Here is a 19,197-nt window from a genome sequence, read left to right as displayed (position 1 = left end):
TATCAGAAAAAAATATTGCTATGAGAAAAGCCCAAGATTTTACTGCCTAAGTTTTGTTCCAGGATTTTTATGGTTCTCAGTATAATAGTGAAATCTTTATTTTTTTATTTTTTTTATTTTTTTTGCCACGAGGTGTGTTTTATTTCATTAATCATACAAATAATGTTCTAACAATATCCCAGGGCAAACCGGAGAATTTGATTTGGCAGTCCGATGGGGGGGAAGGGGGTCCCCCGAGGGACCCACACACAGGTCGATGGCATGGGCGCGGAGTGTCTGGGTTCATAGTGCAGTTTGTGGCTCGTGTCCTTGCAGGTGGCCTTTTCCTCCACATCGCAAGGGGGTCCCGAAGACGCCGGGGTGGGAATCCTCGGCTTCTTAGGACATCTCACTCCGCTTCTCCTGCTCAACGGTCTTTTTGGTCGGCAGGGTGTTCTCCTGCGTCTCCGTCTTCTTCAGCTTCGCCTTATCGAAGCTGGCGACTTCCCCCATGTCTGGCTTGTCTGCCATTTTCTTGAAACAACCCTAAGCCTTCGCTCCCAGACGAGGTCCCGGCTCCCGCTCGCGTCGCTGCAGCAAGAGACCAATAGTGAAATCTTTAATTCATTTTGAATTTATTCCTGTGAATGGTGTAAGAAAGTGGTGTAGTTTCTTTCTTTTTTTTTGCACATATCTGTTCAGTTTTCCCAACACCATTTATTGAATAGACTATCTTTACTCCATTGTATGTTTTGCCTCCTTTGTCAAATATTAATTGACCATAAAGGCATGGATTTATTCCGGGGCCCTCTATTCTGTTTCTTTAGTGTATAAGTCTATTTATCTTATTTTATTTTTTCCATCACCATTTATCCCCTCTATGTCCTTATGCTGTTTTGTTTAGTACAATTTTGTAGTATAGTTTGTTTGATAGCAGGTAGCATTATTCCTCCAATTTTGTTCTTCTTTATCAAGATTGCTGTGGCTATTCAGAATCTTTTGTGCTTCCATATAAATTTTTGAAATATTTGTTCCAGTTCTGTGAAATACACCATTAGCATCTTCATAGCATCTACAATACCTATCAAAATGATATTATATTGAATCTATAGATTACTTTGCATAGTATGAGCAATTTAATGATGTTAATTCTTCCTACCCATGAATGCTGTATATGCTTACTCTTATTTGTATATTCTTCAATTTCTTTCTTCAGTGTCTTATAATTTTCTGAGTACAGGTCTTTTACAACCTTGATTAAATTTATTCACACATATTTTTTATGCAATTGTAATTGGTTTTCTTGGTTTTCCCTTTCTGATAGTTCATTATTGGTGTATAAAAATGCAACTGATTTCTGGATATTTATTTTGTATCCTGCTATTTTACTGAATTCATGTATCAGTTCTAGTAGTTTTTTAAATGGGATCTTTGGGGTTCTCTATATATAGTATCATATCATCTGCTAATAATGACAGTTTGACTTCTTTCTTCCTAATTTGGATGCCTTTTCTTTTTTCTTTTTATCTTATGTTGTGGCTAAGACTTCCAGTACTGTGTTGAATCAGAGTGGTAAAAGTGGACTTCTTTGTCTTGTTCCTGATCTTAAGGGAAATGCTTTTAGTTTTTGCCCATTGAGTATGATGTTGGCTATAGGATTGTGATATATGGCCTTTATTACATTGAGGTATTATTCCTGTATTCCCACTCTGCTTAGAGGTGTTGTTTTTTTTTAAATCATAAATGGGTGCTGGGTTTTATCAAATGCTTGTTATGCATCTATATATATGATCAGGTTATTTTTATCCTTCATTTTTTATATGTGGCATATCACATTTAGTGATTTTCAGATATTGTCTGAAACTTGCATCCCTGGAATAAATGCCACTTAATCATGGTGTATGATCTTTTTAATGTATTCCTGGATCCCATTTGGTAGTATTTTGTTGAGGATTTTAGCATTTATGTTCATCAAGGATATTGGCCTATAATTTTCTTTCTTTATAGTGTCTTTATCTGGTTTTGGAATTAGGATAATGCAGGCCTCATAAAAAGAGCTTGGAATTTGTCTATCCTCTTAAATTTTTGAAATATTTTCAGAAGGATAGGTGTTAGTCCTTCTTTGAATGTTTGGTAAAATGAAGACATGCAGTCCAGGATTTTTGTTTGTTGGAAGTTTTTTAAATTACTGCTTTGATTTCATTGGTTGTAATCATTCTGTACAGATTTTCTATTTTTTCTTGATTCAATTTTGGAAGATTATATGTTTCTAGAAATTTATCCATTTTGCCTAGATTATCCAATTTGTAGGCAGGTAGTTGTTCATAATATTTCCTTACAATTCTTTGCATTTGTGTGGTGTCAGTTTGTACTTCTTTTTCATTACTGATTTTATTTATTTGGGTCCTCTCTCTTTTTTCTCAATGAGTCTGGTTAAAGGTTTTATCAATTTTGTTTATTTTCCAATGAACCAGTTCTTAGTTTTATTGCATTTTTTTAGAATTGACTTTTTAAAATTTATACTTTGATCTTTATTATTTTCTTTCTTTTATTCACTTTTGGCTTTGTTCTTGTTCCAGTTCCTTTAAGTGTAAGGTTATATTGTTTGTTTGAGATTTTTATTATTGAGGTAGGCCAGTAATGTTATAAATTTCTCTCTTAGGACTGCTTTCACTGTGTCCTATAGGTTTTGGGTTGTTGTGTGTTCATTTGTCTCAAGGTAACTTTTGATTTATTCATTGATCTCATTGTTGACCTATTCATTGCTTAGTAATATGTCATTTAGTCTCCATGTGTTATGTTTTTCAGTTATTTTTCTGTAATTGATTTCTTATTTTATACCACTGTGGTCATAGAAGATGCTTGATATGGTTCAAATCTTCTTAAATTTATTGAGATGTGTTTTGTGTCCTAATATGTGGTCTATCCTAGAAAATGTTTCATGTGCACTTGAAAAGAATGTATATTCTACTTTGGGGTGAAATGCACTGAAGATACAATTAAATCCATCTACTCTCATGTGTCATTTAAGGCTGCTCTTTCCTTGTTTATTTTCTTCTGGAAGTCTACCCATTAATGTCAGTGGGGTGTTAAGGTCCCCTACTATGACTGTATTACTGTCAGTCTCTTCCTTTACATCCATCAGGATTTGCTTTCCATATTTAGATGCTCCTATGTTGGGTGTATAAATGTTTACAAGGGTTATATTCTCCTGTTGTATTGATACCTTTATCACTATGTAATATCCTTCTTTGTCTTTTAATATAGCCTTTGTTTTAAAGTCTATTTTGTCAGATATAAGTATTGCTACCCCAGTTTTTTTTTTATTTTTTTTATTTTTTTTATTTTTTGCTAAAAGTATTACAAAGGGTATTACATAAGTGTCCTTTTTTTCCCCCCCACCCTTGACAAACCCCTGCCCTCCCTTACCCCCCAGTGTCTATGTCCATTAGTTATGCTTATATGGATGCATACAAGTCCTTCGGTTGATCTCTTACTCCCCTCCCTCCTGTCCCCCAACCCTCCCTGGCCTTCCCACTGCAGTTTGACAATCAGTTTGAGGCAGCTCTGCCTCTGTATCTATTATTGTTCAAAAGTTTGTAATGGTCTTTATTATCCATAAATGAGTGAGATCATGTGGTATTTTTCCTTCATTGACTGGCTTGTTTCACTTAGCATAATGCTCTCCAGCTCCATCCATGCTGTTGCAAATGGTAAGAGTTCCTTCTTTTTTACAGCAGCATAGTATTCCATTGTGTAGATGTACCACAGTTTTCTAATCCATTCATCTACTGATGGGCACTTAGGCTGTTTCCAGATCTTAGCTATGGTGAATTGTGCTGCTATGAACATAGGGCTACCCCAGTTTTTTAAAATTTTCATTTCTATTTTATTGAAATACTAGAGGCCCGTTGCACAAAGATTCACGCAATAGGCCTTCCTTCCCCTGGCTGCCAGCACCTCGAGGCTTGGCTTCTCCGCTCCGGCTGCAGCAGAAAAGCCAAGCCTCTTCAGTCTTCAGTTGTCTTCAGTCTTCAGTCTTCGTTCTGCACCTGCATATGCAAAATAACCACCATCTTTGTTGGCTTAATTTGCACACTCATCCTGATTGGCTGGTGGGTGTAGCAGAGACCACCAATTTGCATATTTCTCTTTTTTTAGTGTAGATCTTTACCCATTCCTTTAGTTTTAGTCTGTGTGTATCTAAGATGAGTCTTTTGTAGAAAGCATATATATGGGTCATGTTTTCTTATCTATTCAGCTACTCTGTGTCTTTTAGTTGGAGCATTTAAGCCATTTACATTTAAAGTGATTATTGATAGGTACATATTTGTTGCCATTTTATTCTTTTAACTATTTTCCTCATTTTTTTCTTCTTCTTTTTCCTAAAGAAGACCCTTTGACATTTCTTGTAATACTGGTTTGTTGGTAGTGAACTCCTTTAGCTTTTTTAAATCTTTTTTTTAGGTCTGGGGAGCTCTTTATTTCTCCTTCAATTTTAAATGATTACCTTGCTAGGTAAAGTTGTTTTGGTTGTATATAGGTCCTTGCTTTTTTGGCTTGAAATATTTTTGTTGAGAAATCAGCTGACATTCTGTCTTTTGAAGCATTTAAGATTCTTTATTTTTGCTGTTTTAGCTATGATGTGTCATGATATGGGCCTCTTTGAGTTTACCTTGTGTGAGACTCTCTAAGCTTTCTGAATTTGTCTGTCTTTTTCTTTTTCCAGGTTAGAGAAGTTTTAGGTCATTATTTTTTTCAAATAGGTTCTTGATCCCTTGTTCTCTCTCTTCCTCTTCAGGTATCCTGATGAGGATGTTGTTAAACTTCATGTTGTCCAAAAGGCCCCTTAACCTATCCTCATTTTTCTTTCTTTCTTTCTGTGTGTGTGTGCATGTTTGATTGTTTTTTTTTCTACTTTGTCTTCCAAATTGCTGATTTAATCTTCTGCTTGATCCAAACTACTGTTTGTTCCTTCCAGTGTATTCTTCATTTCAGACATTGTTTTTTCATTCCTAACTGGTTCTTTTTTTTATAGTTTCTACTAGAGGCCCAGTGGTGGGGGGCATGGCCTGTGGGGATCAGCCCACTGTGGGAGCACTGCTCATCCTGGTCAGCTGAGCGGTTGTGGACCCGCCCTCTAAGTGGCTGCTAAATGAGGAAATTAGTCTGAGCTGATATTTTGGGGTAATGTCTTGGGTACAGGCATGTTCTGTGTTCTGGAGGAACCTGGCAGAGAGCTTTGCACCCCAAAGCCACTTGGTGAATGTCCTTGATGTGTGATGCCAGGTTGGTGACACCATCGGGGATGTTCAGGGCAGCCATGCTCCAGGATCCTCAGCCATCAGGATAGCCTCCCCGGGGGATCCACAGTCAAGTCCTTTCTTGCCATCTGCCTATGCCAGCTCCCAGTGCTCTTTCTAGAACACACCTTAGGGGCCCTGCATCATCTGGTGGGGTCAGGCCAGAGTCTGGATTGTCTCAGGTATTTGATAGGTGTGGAGACTTGGCCTCACTCTGGGCCTGCTAGCAGCTGCTCCCGCTGCAGGAGCAGCTGCTCATCCTGGTCAGCTGAGCAGTGCACCCACTGTGGAATGCACTGACCACCAGGGGGCAGCTCCTGCATTGATCGTCTTCCCCCTGGTGGTCAGTGCACGTCATAGCGACTGGTCAGTCATTCTGGTTATTTCACCATTCGGTTGCTGGGCTTTTATATATATAGACTAGAGACCTGGTGCACAAAAATTCGTGCACTGGAGGGGGTTCCTCAGCCCAGCCTGCCCCCTCTCACAGTCCAGGAGCCCTCAGGGGTGTCCCTGTGAGGAGTGGGCCTAAGCCACAGTCTGGCCTCCCCCTGCGGGAGGCAACTGGGCCGATCAGGGGAAGGCACAGCCCCCATTACCCTGCTGCTGCTGCCACTGCCAGCTGCTGCAGCTGCCTGCCCTCGGCCCTTGCGGCCACTGTGGCTTTGTCCAGAAGGGTGTTCGGCTGTCTGGTCTAATTAGCATATTATACTTTTATTATTATAGACTAGAGGCCCGGTGCACAAAAATTTGTGCACTGGGGGGGGGTCCCCCAGCCTGGCCTGTACCCTCTTGCAGCTGGGACCCCTTGGGAGATAACAACCTGCTGGCTTAGGCCTGCTCCCCGGTGGCAGAGGGCACGCCCAATCCCTAGGTGCAGCCCCTGGTCAGGCTCAGAGCAGGGCGGATTGGGGAGTTGGGGTGCCGCCCCGTCATGCACAGAGCAGGGCGGATCGGGAGGTTGCAATGCCAGCCCCAGTCACGCTCAGGGTAGGGCCGATTGGGGGGTTGGGGCACTGCCCCCTGTCACACTCAAGGCAGGGTCGATGGGGAGGTTGCGGCGCCACCCCCTGTCATGCACAGAGCAGGGCCCATCAGGGGTGTTGGGGCTCCGTACCCTGTCACGCACAGAGCAGGGCCAATCAGGGGGTTGAGGAGCTCCCCGCTGTCACTCACAGAGGAGGGCCGATAGGGGATTTGGGGCACCGTCCCCTGTCACACACAGAGCAGGGCGGATAAAGGGGTTGGGGCGCTGCACCCTGTCACACTCAGGGCAGGGCCAATGGGAAGGTTATGGCTCTCCCCTGTCACACACAGAGCAAGGCCCATGGAGGGGGGTTGGGGTGCCGCACCCTGTCACACTCAGGGCAGGGCCGATGGAGAGGTTATGGCTCTACCCTGTCATACACAGAGCAAGGCCCGTGGAGGGGGGTTGGGGCGCCACCCTCTATCACCCACAGAGCAGGGCCGATCAGGGGGTTGGGGCGCCGCCACTGTCACACTCGGGGCAGGGTCGATGGAGAGGTTATGGCTCTACCCTGTCACACACAGAGCAGGGCCCGTGGGGGGTGGGGGGTTGGGGCGCCGCACCCTGTCACACACAGAGCAGGGCCGATCAGGGGGTTGGTGTGCTGCACCCTGTCAAACACAGAGCCGCAGGGCAATCAGGGGATTGGGGAGCTCCCCACTATCAGGCACAGAGCAGGGAAGATAGGGAGGTTGTGGCCCCACCCCGTGTAACACACAGAGCCGCAGGGCGATCAGGGGGTTTGGGCGCTGCCCCCTATCACGCTGATCCCAGTGCTGGGAGGCATATTACCCTTTTACTATATAGGATAGAGGCCTAGTGCATGGGTAGGGGCTGGCTGGTTTGCCCTGAAGGGTGTCCTGGATCAGGGTGGGGGTCCCCACTGGGGTGCCTGGCCAGGCTGGGCGAGGGGCTGAGGGCTGTTTTCCGGTTGGCGAGTGACTGAAGCTCCCAACCACTCCTTGTTTTCTTTTTTTTTTTTTTTTTTATTCTGGGCCAGCTTTAGCTCTGAGGCCTTGCCGCTGAAAACATCGATACAATGTTGCTAAAGCCAGGCTGAATGAAAGCTGGTTTCTGGGGTTTTGTTTACCTTCTTATTGGCAACATAGTACATAGTTGCTTAGACATGCAGTTGAGAGGCCGGCAACTGAGGCGGGGAACGTTGGAGTCCGCAGCAAGCAAGCCTCATGCTCGCTTCAGTGCCTGGCTGCCGGCCGCCATCTTGGCTGACAGTTAATTTGCATATACTCACTGATTAGCCAATGAAAAGGGTAGCGGTCGTACACTAATTACCATGTTTCTCTTTTATTAGTGTAGATGGTCCTTAGTCATGCTGTTGTAGTCCTCTCAAAGTTCCTGAGCATTATTAAAACCATTTTTTTAACTTTATATGTGATCAATTGCTTTCCTCCATTTCATTTAGCTTTTATTTGTTTATTTATTTACTTACTTACTAGAGGCCTGGTGCATGAAATTCGTGCATGGTGGGGGTGGGTCCCTCAGCTCGGCCTGCACCCTCTTCAATCCGGTATCCCTCTCACAATCTGGAACCATTGGCTCCTAACCACTCACCTGCCTACCTGCCTGATGCCCCTAATTGCTGCCCTGCCAGCCTGATGGCCTTAACTGCTCTCCACTCCTGGCCTGATCCCCCTAACTGCCTACCTGCTAACCCCTGTGAGCCTGACCCCCCTAACTGTTCTCTCCTCCAGGCCTGATTCTCCTAACTGCCTATCTGCTCTCCCTTCTTCTCCAAGCCCTTTGGACCCCCGGCACAGGTGTGCTGAGAGCTCTCCTCCATGGCCCCGCCCCCGTCCTGATTGTTTATTACATGACGGCATCCTGGACAATTTGCATATTCCTCTATTATTAGTATAGATTTATTTATTTATTTATGTATTTATTTATTTATTTACTTACTTACTTATTTATAGATTTCTCCTATTCTTTCACTTGGGGCATTTTCTTTGTCTCCCCATTTTTTTCTACCTCTTTGGTTTGTTTCTATGTATTTGGTATGACCATCAGTAGGGTAGCCTTATTTAGTAGGTTTCCTGTGGTACCCAGTGGCATAGTCTCCTTGATCACCTTAGCTGGATACTTCAGTAATTTCTCTTGTGTGGTTTATGTGGGCCCTCCTGTTGTAATAGAGTCTTGATTGCTATTGACTTATTTGTGTGTGGGGTCAACCTTCAGGATAGCTGAGTATAAGGATCAACCCTGACCACAGTGCATGAGCTGCTATGCAGGTGCTTACCACAAGAAATGGAATACGCCTTAGCAGGGTCTGGTGCCTGCTGAGATATGCCACTTGTGAAGCTAATTGGATCCTGCTCTGCTGTTGCCTGAAGATGGCCAGTGGGTATATTGATTCTAGGATCTCTTTGGCGGGGTGGGGGGAAGTCTGGTGCAGGACAATGTCAGACACTGCCTGTGATTGGCTCTGGGTAACCTGTTTGGAGTTACTAAGTGACTCACAGTTTGTGGCTGCCTCTACTGGGCCTGGGAGTGAATGGGAAGGATCAAGCTGTGGACCAAAGCTGGCTTTTACCAGCACTGAATCTTGGGATAGGTCAGCTCAAGTACCAAGGTAGCCCAAGATCTGCCTCTGACTTCTGGCTACCTGTTGGGATCAGTCACAGAAAGAGCCTCTGGTGGTACTCGAGTTGCATGAGGTAGGCTCTCAGTGAGTCACCCGGTAGGGACAAGTTGTGTTGATTAGATTGACACATGTTAAAACTCTGTGCCAGTGCTGCGTCTGAGGCTACTCAGCAAACATTTCAGGGTATACCAAGTCTAGCTGCCACTCACTGGGCGTGTGTTCATCTTTGTGGTCGGGTTGGGTCATCAGGATGAGGCTAGCAGATTTTTTCAGGCCCAAACATACCAATATTTGGCCATGTGAAGGGAGGCTTCTGCACTGGTCTTGCATGCAAGAGAAAAATGAACCCTGTGCTAAAGCTACACAACTCAGTCTGTCCCAGAGTCTGCCATAAGCCTGATCTCAGGAGGGCTGGGCTTCTGGGAGTTGGCAGGACGGGGCTAGCAGATCTCCCATGACTGAGAGGTGCTGGTCAGTCCTGGGGGATGGTAGGGGAAGTGGGCCCCTCCCCAGAGCCACACAACCCAGCCTGTCCCAAATTTTGCCCAGACCTTGGCAGGGTTCAGCCACCAGGAGTCAGGAGCATGAAGCAACCAAGAGCCCAGAGAGGGGCTAGAGAGCCCTATGAGGGGATGCACCAGTTAGGTTCTTGGAAAAGTGGGAAGAATTGTCCCTGCCTCAAAGCCACACCACTCAGTCACTGATACTCCCTTCATCTGCCTAGACCTCTACATCTGTGCCACACAGTTCACTCCTCAGCAGGGAGAAAGCTTCACAGGGAATCCAAAGGTTGAGGCTATTGCATTCCCCCAGGCTGATGTTGTATGGAGGGGCTTGCTCCACCCTCTGCCATAGTCCAGGGTGAGAGGCTGCGAATGAGATTTTGTGAATTGGACCTTTCAGAGGGAGCCTGTGTCTCTATTCGACTCCTGTCTCTCCTGGGCAGACAGAATCTCTGCTGACTTTCACATCTAGATGTTACGTGGGTGCCTCTTCTTGGCTGTGGTGCTCTGGGTTGGGAACCTGGCTTGGGGTTGAGACGTCATGCTTCTCAGGGGGAACCTTTGCAACTGAGATATCCACCCATGGGAGCACAGCCAGTCCTTTTGCATTTCCTTCCTTCCTACCAGTCTCCATGTGACTTCTGTAAATGTTTGGTTATAAGACTTCTCTTCAGCTAGTCTTCAGTTGGTCGTTCAGGTTGATTGTCTATATTTTAGTTGTAATTCCAGTTTGGTCGTGGAGAAGGTGAGTGTAGCTTTTACAGACTATGTTGCCATTGTGGATCTCTCCCTAGGATGTTGTTTTGTTTATGTGATTCCTACCAGAATGAATGTCTTTTTTAAAAAGTGAGAAAACAATTAGGCCCTGTCATAAAAGTCAATATGACACAAGGCTACAAGCACAAAATATTATCAATGTTTTAAGGGAAAATAAATGAATTTGTCCAGGGTCTTATACTAAGCATTATTTATGCTTGTGTTTGTTATGATTATTTTAATGCTAGAAAGACATTTAAATATTTTTCTTCTTGTAACAGTAGGTCATTATTTCACATAATATTTCATCTAATAATACATCAATGCTGTTAAGATGAGCTGTGGGAACAGCAGGAAAGATGGCCTAAAGGAAAGTGTTCACTTAGTGACAGGAAAAGCTGATAGATTTTCAAAAATTTTAGAAGAAATAAAACTCAGAAATTGGCTGAGTTGTTTGCCTGAAGCTGAAATTATGCTGACAATTTAGGGTGGAAAAATTTGAGGTGAGACAGATTTGAAAATATTAGCATAATTCTTTATAATCATGATTTAAATGGTATTACAATGTTACTAGGCAACTGGGTTGCCTTTGTTAGTCTTGTGTATCTATAGAGGACATTCATGTTAATTTTGAGATCAAGGATTATAAATGTACAGTTGACCCTTTAATAATATGGGGGTTTGTGGAAAATTATAGGCAAGAGAATAAAATACAATTAATGACAGACTTCTAATCAGAAACAATAGTCCAGAAGACATTGAATGACATGTTCAAATGGTTGAAACTATCCACCAGAAATTTTTTATCCAACGAATCTAGCATACTTGATCTAAAATTTCTGAAGGAAGTTATTTAAGCTAAAGGAAAAAGGATATAGATGATAACTCAGACCTATAAGAAGAAATATAGTATACAGGAAATAATAACTATGTTAGTAAATATAAAATATTAAAATTTTCCATTTCTATCTTAAATTTTAAGACATATGGTGGCTGAGAAAAATTATAGCAAAATTATAAAATTTTGGTTTATTATATATAGATGTAATATGTATATGGCAGCAATAACACAAAGGATGGGGACAACTGTAGATATACTGCTACAAGTTTTCAATATTTTAAATTAAATCATTAAACATTAAAAGCATTGTCATAAATTAGAGATGGATTTTATAAGCTCTGGCAAACACTAAAATGAAATACAAAACCCTAGAGGTAGAAGCCAAGAGAAGAATTAAAATGGAATACTAAAAGTAATTTTAAGTAAAACAAGGAAAAAGGAGAAATATAAAAATGTAAAACTGGAACAAACATCCAAATGGCAGACCTATATACAACCATACCAATAATTACTTCAAGTAAAATGGGCAAAACACTCCAGTCCAAAAACAGTTTTTCAGAGGGGTCAAAAACAAGAACCGGAAGCAGCTGCATGTTGTTTATGAGGGCTATAATGAAACACAAAGACACAAATAGGGTGAATACAAGAAGTAGGAAAAAAATGCTATATTTATAATAAGATTAGAAAAGCTGGAGTGGCTATATTAATATAAGAAAAGACTCGAAAACTAGAAGGGTTACAAGAGACAATGAGAGACACGTCCTTATAATAATAGGGTTAATACTTTAAGGAACTTTAATTATTTATAAAGTAGAGGCCCAATGCATGAAATTCGTGCAAGGGGCTCAGCCCTCACAGCCCTGGCTTTGTCTGGAAGGTCGTCTGGAAGGTCATTTGGCTGTCCAGTCTAATTAGCATATTATGCTTTTATTATTATAGATTTACATGCACCGTAACAGAGCTTCAAAATACTTGAAGTAAAAAACAGACAATGGAGAAATAGACAAATACAAAATTATTGTTGATTTTATTTATTATTTATTTATTTATTTATTTATTTATTTATTTAATTTTTTTTCCTATTAGAAAAACAATTTTTTAAAACTTTTATTTTATTTTATTTTTTTATTGCTTAAAGTATTACAAAGGGTATTACATATGTGTCCTTTTTTTTTCTTCCCCGCCCTTGACAGTCCCCTGGCCTCCCCTACCCCCCAGTGTCTTATGTCCATTGGTTATGCTTATATGCATGCATACAAGTCCTTCGGTTGATCTCTTACCTGCCTCCCTCCTGCCCCCCAAACCTCCCCAGCGTTCCCGCTGCAGTTTGACAATCTGTTTGAGGCAGTTCTGCCTCTGTATCTATTATTGTTCAAAAGTTTATAATGGTCTCTATTATCCATGAATGAGTGAGATCATGTGGTATTTTTCCTTCATTGACTGGCTTATTTCACTTAGCATAATGCTCTCCAGTTCCATCCATGCCATTGCAAATGGTAAGAGTTCCTTCTTTTTTACAGCAGCCATAGTATTCCATCATGTAGATGTACCACAGTTTTCTAATCCATTCATCTACTGATGGGCACTTAGGCTGTTTCCAGATCTTAGCTATGGTGAATTGTGCTACTATGAACATATGGGTGCATATATCCTTTCTGATTGGTGTTTCTGGTTTCTTGGGATATATTCCTAGAAGTGGGATCACAGGGTCAAATGGGAGTTCCATTTTTAGTTTTTTGAGGAAACTCCATACTGTCTTCCATAGTGGCTGCACCAGTCTGCATTCCCACCAGCAGTGTACGAGTGTTCCTTTTTCTCCACATCCCCTCCAGCACTTGTCGTTTGTTGATTTGTTGATGATAGCCATTCTGACAGGTGTGAAATGGTACCTCATTGTTTTGATTTGCATCTCTCGGATGATTAGTGACTTTGAGCATGTTTTCATATGTCTCTTGGCTTTCTGAATGTCCTCTTTTGAAAGGTGTCTATTTAGGTCCTTTGCCCATTTTTTGATTGGATTGTTTATCTTCCTTTTGTTAAGTTGTATGAGTTCCCTATAAATTTTGAAGATTAGGCCCTTATCAGATATGACATTGGCAAATATGTTTTCTCATGCAGTGGGTTTTCTTGTTGTTTTGTTGATGGTTTCTTTTGCTGTGCAGAAGCTTTTTATTTTGATGTAGTCCCATTTGTTCATTTTTTCTTTAGTTTCAAGTGCCCTAGGAGCTGTATCAGTGAAGAAATTGCTTCGGCATATGTCTGAGATTTTGTTGCCTTTGGATTCTTCTAGAATTTTTATGGTTTCCTGTTGTACATTTAAGTCCTTTATCCATTTTGAGTTTTTTTTGTGTGTATGGTGTAAGTTGGTGGTCTAGTTTCATTTTCTTGCATATATCTGTCCAATTTTCCCAACACCATTTATTGAAGAGACTATCCTGGCTCTATTGTATGTTCTTGCCTCCTTTGTCAAATATTAATTGAGCATAGTGTTTGGGGTCGATTTCTGGGTTCTCTATTTTATTCCATTGATCTACATGTCTGTTCTTGTGCCAGTACCAGGAAGTTTTGAGAACAGTGGCTTTGAAATACAGCTTGATATCTGGTATTGAGATCCCTCCTACTTTGTTCTTCTTTCTCAGGATTGCTGCAGCTATTCGTATTTTTGTTTTCTTTTGTTTTGTTTTTGTTTTATTCCAGACAAATTTTTGGAGAGTTCTTTCTAGATCTGTGAAATATGCCATTGGTATTTTAATGGGGAGTGTATTGACTCTATAGATTGCTTTGGGTAGTATGGACATTTTAATGATGTTGATTCTACCAATCCATGAACACGGTATGTTCTTCCATCTGTTTATGTCTTCCTCTATCTCCTTTCTCAGTGTCCTGTAGTTTTCTGCATATAGGTTTTTTACCTCCTTAGTCAAGTTTATTCCTAGGTTCTTAATTTTTTTTTGTGTACAATGGTAAATGGGATTGTTTTTGTAATTTCTCTTTCTGTAAGTTCACTATTTGTATATAAAAATGCCATAGAATTCTTGGCATTAATTTTGTATCCTGCTACATTGCTGAATTCATTTATTAAGTCTAATAATTTTTTGATAGAGTCTTTAGGGTTTTCTATGTACAGTATCATGTCATCTGCAAATAATGACAATTTTACTTCTTCTTTTCCAATTTAGATGCCTTTTATTTCTTCTTCTTGTCTGATCACTATGGCTAATACTTCCAGGACTATGTTGAACAGGAGTGGTGAGAGTGGGCATCCCTGTCTTGTTCCTGTTCTTAGGGGAAATGGTGTTAGTTTTTGTCCATTGAGTATGATGTTGGCTGTGGGTTTGTCATATATGGCTTTTATTATGTTGAGGTATGATCCTTCTATTCCCATTTTGCTGAGCGTTTTTATCAGAAAAAGGTGTTGGACTTTGTCAAATGCCTTTTCTGCATCAATTGATATGATTATGTAATTTTTTTCTTTCAATTTATTTATGTGATGTATCATGTTTATTGATTTGTAGATATTGTACCAGCCTTGCATCCCTGGAATAAATCCCACTTGGTCATGGTGTATAATTTTTCTAATGTAATGCTGGATATGGTTTGCTAGAATTTTTTGAGGATTTTAGCATCTTTGTTCATCAGGGATATTGGCCTGTAATTCTCTTTCTTTGTGGTGTCTTTACCTAGTTTTGGGATTAAGGTAATGCTGGCTTCATAGAAAGAGCTTGGAAATGTGCCTACCTCTTGAATTTTTTGGAATAGTATGAGAAGGATTGGTTTTAGTTCTTCTTTGAATGTTCATTAAAACTCCCCTGTGAAGCCATCTGGTCCAGGGCTTTTGTTTGCTGGAAGCTATTTAATTACTGTTTCAATTTCATCAGTAGTTATCGGCCTATTCAGGTTTTTGATTCTTCCTGATTCAGTTATGGAAGCTTGTATTTTTCTAGGAATGTGTCCATTTCGTTGAGGTTGTCCCAGTTTTTTTGGAGTAGACTTGTTCGTAGTATTTTTTTTAATAATCCTTTGTATATCAATAGGGTCAGTTGTTACTTCACCTCTTTCATTTCTGATTTTGTTTATTTGGGTTCTCTCTCTTTGTTTCTTGGTGAGCCTGTTGAGAGGTTTATCAATCTTGTTTATTCTTTCAAAGAACCACTCTTGGTTTCATTGATCTTTTTTATTGTGTTTTTTTTTTTTTTTTGGTCTCTATGCCATTTATTTCTGCTCTGATCTTTATTATTTCCTTCCTTCTGGATACTGTGGGCTTTTCTTGTTGCTCTCTTTCTAATTCTTTTAGTTGCAAGGTTAGATAATTTACTACCAGTTTTTCTTGTTTTTTGAGGTAGGCATATAGAGCTATGAACTTCCCTTTCAGGACTGCTTTTATTGTGTCCCATAGATTTTGGATTGTTGTGTTTTCATTGTCATTTGTTTCCAGGATGCTTTTTATTTATTCTTTGATCTCTTTGGTAACCCAATCATTGTTTAATGTCATGATATTTAACCTCCAAGAGTTTGATTCTTTTTCATTGTTTTTATTGTAGTTGATTTCTAGTTTTATGCAATTGTGATCTGAGAAGATGCTTGTTATGATTTCTATCCTCTTGAATTTGAAGAGACTTTGCCTGTGTCCTAATATATGGTCTATCTTTGAAAATGTCCCATGTGCACAGGAGAAGAATGTATATTCTGTAGCTTTGGGGTGAAATATTCTGAAGATGTTAATTAAGTCCATCTGATCTAATGAGTCATTTAGGATTGCTGTTTCTTTGATGATTTTTTGTTTAGAGAACTTATACAGTGGTGTCAGTGGGGTATTAAATTCCCCTACTATGACTGTATTGCTATCGATCTCTCCCTTGATATCTTCCAGAAGTTGTTTTATGTATATGGTTGCTCCTGTATTGGGTGCATATAGGTTTACCAGAGTTATATCTTCTTGTTGAATTGCTCCCTTTAGTATTATGGAGTGGCTTTCGTTATCTCTTGTTATGGCCTTTACTTTGAGGTCTATTTTGTCAGATATTAGTACCGCAACCCCAGCTTTTTTCTCATTTCCATTTGCCTGAAAAAATATTTTTCTATCCCTTCACTCTCAGTCTGTGTGAATCTTTTGTTCTGAGGTGGGTCTCTTGCAGACAGCAAATATATGGGTCATGTTTTCTTATCCATTCAGCTACCATATGTCTTTTGATTGGTGCATTTAATCTATTTACATTTAATGTTATTATTGATAAATACTTGTTTGTTGTCATTTTTATTCTTAATGTTAGTGTTTCTTCTTGCCTTTCTGTTTCCTCTTTTTACAGCAGTCCCTTTAGCATTTCTTGCATTGCTGGCTTGGTAGTAATCAACTCTCTTAGCCATTTTTTGTCTGTGAAGCTCCTGATTCCACCTTCAATTTTGAATGATAGCCTTGCTGGGTATAGTATTCTTGGATTCAGTCCCTTGCTTTGCATCACTTTGTATATTTCATTCCATTCTCTTCTGGCCTGGTGTGTTTCTGTTGAGAAATCAGTTGATATTCTAATAGGAGCTCCCTTTTAGGTAACTTTCTGTCTCTCTCTGGCAGCTTTTAAGATTCTTACTTTGTCATTGGTGTTTGCCAATTTAATTATGATGTGTCTTGGTGTTGGTCTTTTGGGGTTCATCTTGTTTGGGACTCTACGTGCTTCTTGGACTTGCATAGTTTTTTTCTTGCCAATATCAGGGAAGTTTTCTGTCATTATTTCTTCAAACAGGTTTTCTATTCCTTGCTTGTCTTCCTCTCCTTCTGGTACCCCTATTATATGAATATTGTTTCGTTTTGTTATTGTTGATTTTAACCTCTCTCTCAGGTATTGAGAGGATAATTTGACAACCAAGAATCAGAAAGGCATAGCTTATTTGATCTATTCTATCAAGCACCATAAAGTTTTAGGTTTTTATTTAGGTCTGTGATCCATTTTGGGCGAATTTTTTGTATTGAATGTGAGATATGAAGAGAGATGCAATCTTTTCCATATGCTGGAAACTCATTTGAAAAGAAAACCCTTTCTGCATTGAATAGACATTGCATCTTTGTGGAAATTAGCTATATAGGTTTGGATCTATTACTGGACTTTTTATCATGCTTCCTTAATGTACTGGTATGTATCTATTTTCTGCTAAAACCACACACCACACTGTCTCACCTACTTTATGGCATGTATGGAAATCAGGTGTATATGTCATCCAAATTTTCAGAATTGTTTTGGCTACTCTAGTTTCTTTGCCTTTACATAATAGATTTTAAAAACACCTTGTCGAGTTCTAAAAAAAAATCCAAAACTAAACTTGAAATTATTATCAAACTTGCATTGTACATTTGATTTGAAAAGAATTGACATATTAACATTTACTGAGGTTTTTAATCAGGAACATAGTATACTAGTAGATTGTTCTATTAACTTTGGTACTATTTGATTTTTTTCCCATTTGTGCTTTATGACTTTATGCATAAAGATCTTGCACATAATTTGTAAGATGCATACCTGTGTTATATGATATTTGGTGCCATTGTATATTATGATTTTTATGTTCATTTCTAATTATTCATTGCTACATATAGACAAAATTCATTTTTTTTATATTGTCCTTATACTCTGCAACCTTAAAATCTTGCTTTTTAGTTCTAGTTGCCTTTTTTATTTAGATTCTTTGTGGTTTTCTAGGTAAAAAAATCTTATTTCCTGACAATGGGACAGGTTGTTTTATTTCTTCCTTTCCAATCTTTTTTTTTTTTTTTTTTTTTGTCTTGTGTTATTGTGCTGAGTAGGACAAATAAGATGTAGGGGTGGGCAAAAGTAGGTTTATGGGTGTGAGTATGCAAAACATACTTAATAAAGCTATTGTAATAATCATAGCCTGTATGTTTTTTTCCATACAAACAACCGCGCAAGGTAAGCTTTGTTCAGACATGACTTACAATGCTGCGTGAGTCTAGTGTTAATGGATCAACAATATATCTTAAATAAAGTGTATTAAAACAGAAACATAGATTAAGGTACTTGATCAGTTGATGAAATTTCACTAATAAAATTTGATCTGGGCCTGCCGTTTGCTTTTTGGAGAGTTTTAAAGTATAAATTCTATTCCTTAATAGATATAGAAATATTTTATTCGGTGAGTTTGGGAGTTTGAGTCTATCAAGGAACTTTACTGTTTCATTTCAGTGGTTGAATTGATGGGTATGGTATTGTGTATAGTTTTCTGCCATTAACCTGTTATAATATTGCCTCTTTGATTTCTGACACTTGTAATTTGTATATTTTCTCTTTTTTCTTGGTTCCCCTGGCTAGAGACTTGCCAGTTTTACTGACTTTTGAGACTTGTCAGTTTTACTGACTTTTTTCTTCAAGAACCAAGTATTGGGTTTTATTTATTTTTTAATTTTTTATTAAATGACAAATTTATTTTCTATTTTTAAATTCCTCTCAAAGAAGCATTGATGTCTGTTATGTTTCTTACTTTTTGTTGTTGTTTTCAACTTCATTGATTGCCACTTTTATTTTTTTCTTCTTATTTTGGATTTAATTTTTTTTCATTTTCAAGATTCTTACAGTAGAAATGTTAGAGTACTGATTTAAGATATTTTCTGCCATCTAATATAGGCATTTAATGTATACATATACCTCTAAGCCAGTGATTCTCAACCTTCCTAATGCCACGGCCCTTTAATACAGTTCCTCATGTTGTGGTGACCCCCAACAATAAAATTATTTTCGTTGCTACTTCATAACTGTAATTTTGCTACTGTTATGAATCATAATGTAAATATCTGATATGCAGGATGTATTTAGGCGACCCCTGTGAAAGCGTTGTTCGACCCCCAAAGGGGTCGCGATCCACAGGTTGAGAACTGCTGCAAGCACTGCTTTCACTTCCTGTATCATCTAAATTTTAATGTTATATTTTCATTTTCATTCAATTCAAAATATTTTAAACTTCCCTGTTATATTCTCTTTGACCCTCATGACCCATAGGAATTGTATTAATTTCAAAATATTTGGGGAATTTCCACCTATCTTTTGCTATGGCTTTATAATTTTAATCTATTATTGTTTGAGAGAGTATTTTGCCTAAATCAATTCTTTAATTTTGTTGAGGTATGGTTTTTTGGCTTAAACTGTGGTTTATCAGGGGAAGTGTTTCCTATACGTTTGAAAAGA

General features: G+C 39.4%; 1 protein-coding gene across 1 annotated transcript; it reads right to left on the bottom strand.

The window, feature by feature from the left end:
- Positions 1–222: 222 nt before the first annotated feature.
- LOC139004199 (thymosin beta-10-like) lies at positions 223–559 on the bottom strand. Its single transcript, XM_070407033.1, has one exon. It carries the CDS (start codon positions 508–510, stop codon positions 379–381), a length of 132 nt encoding a protein of 43 aa, XP_070263134.1. The 5' UTR covers positions 511–559; the 3' UTR covers positions 223–378.
- Between the last annotated feature and the right edge of the window lie 18,638 nt (positions 560–19,197).

Source organism: Myotis yumanensis, unplaced genomic scaffold (genome assembly GCF_028538775.1).
Source record: "Myotis yumanensis isolate MYYU_CA2020_CCGP unplaced genomic scaffold, mMyoYum1.0.hap1 SCAF_1, whole genome shotgun sequence".
Taxonomy (NCBI): Eukaryota; Metazoa; Chordata; class Mammalia; order Chiroptera; family Vespertilionidae; genus Myotis; species Myotis yumanensis.
The sequence above is the reverse complement of the archived record's forward strand: the minus strand, read 5'-3'. Positions and strand labels throughout refer to the sequence as shown.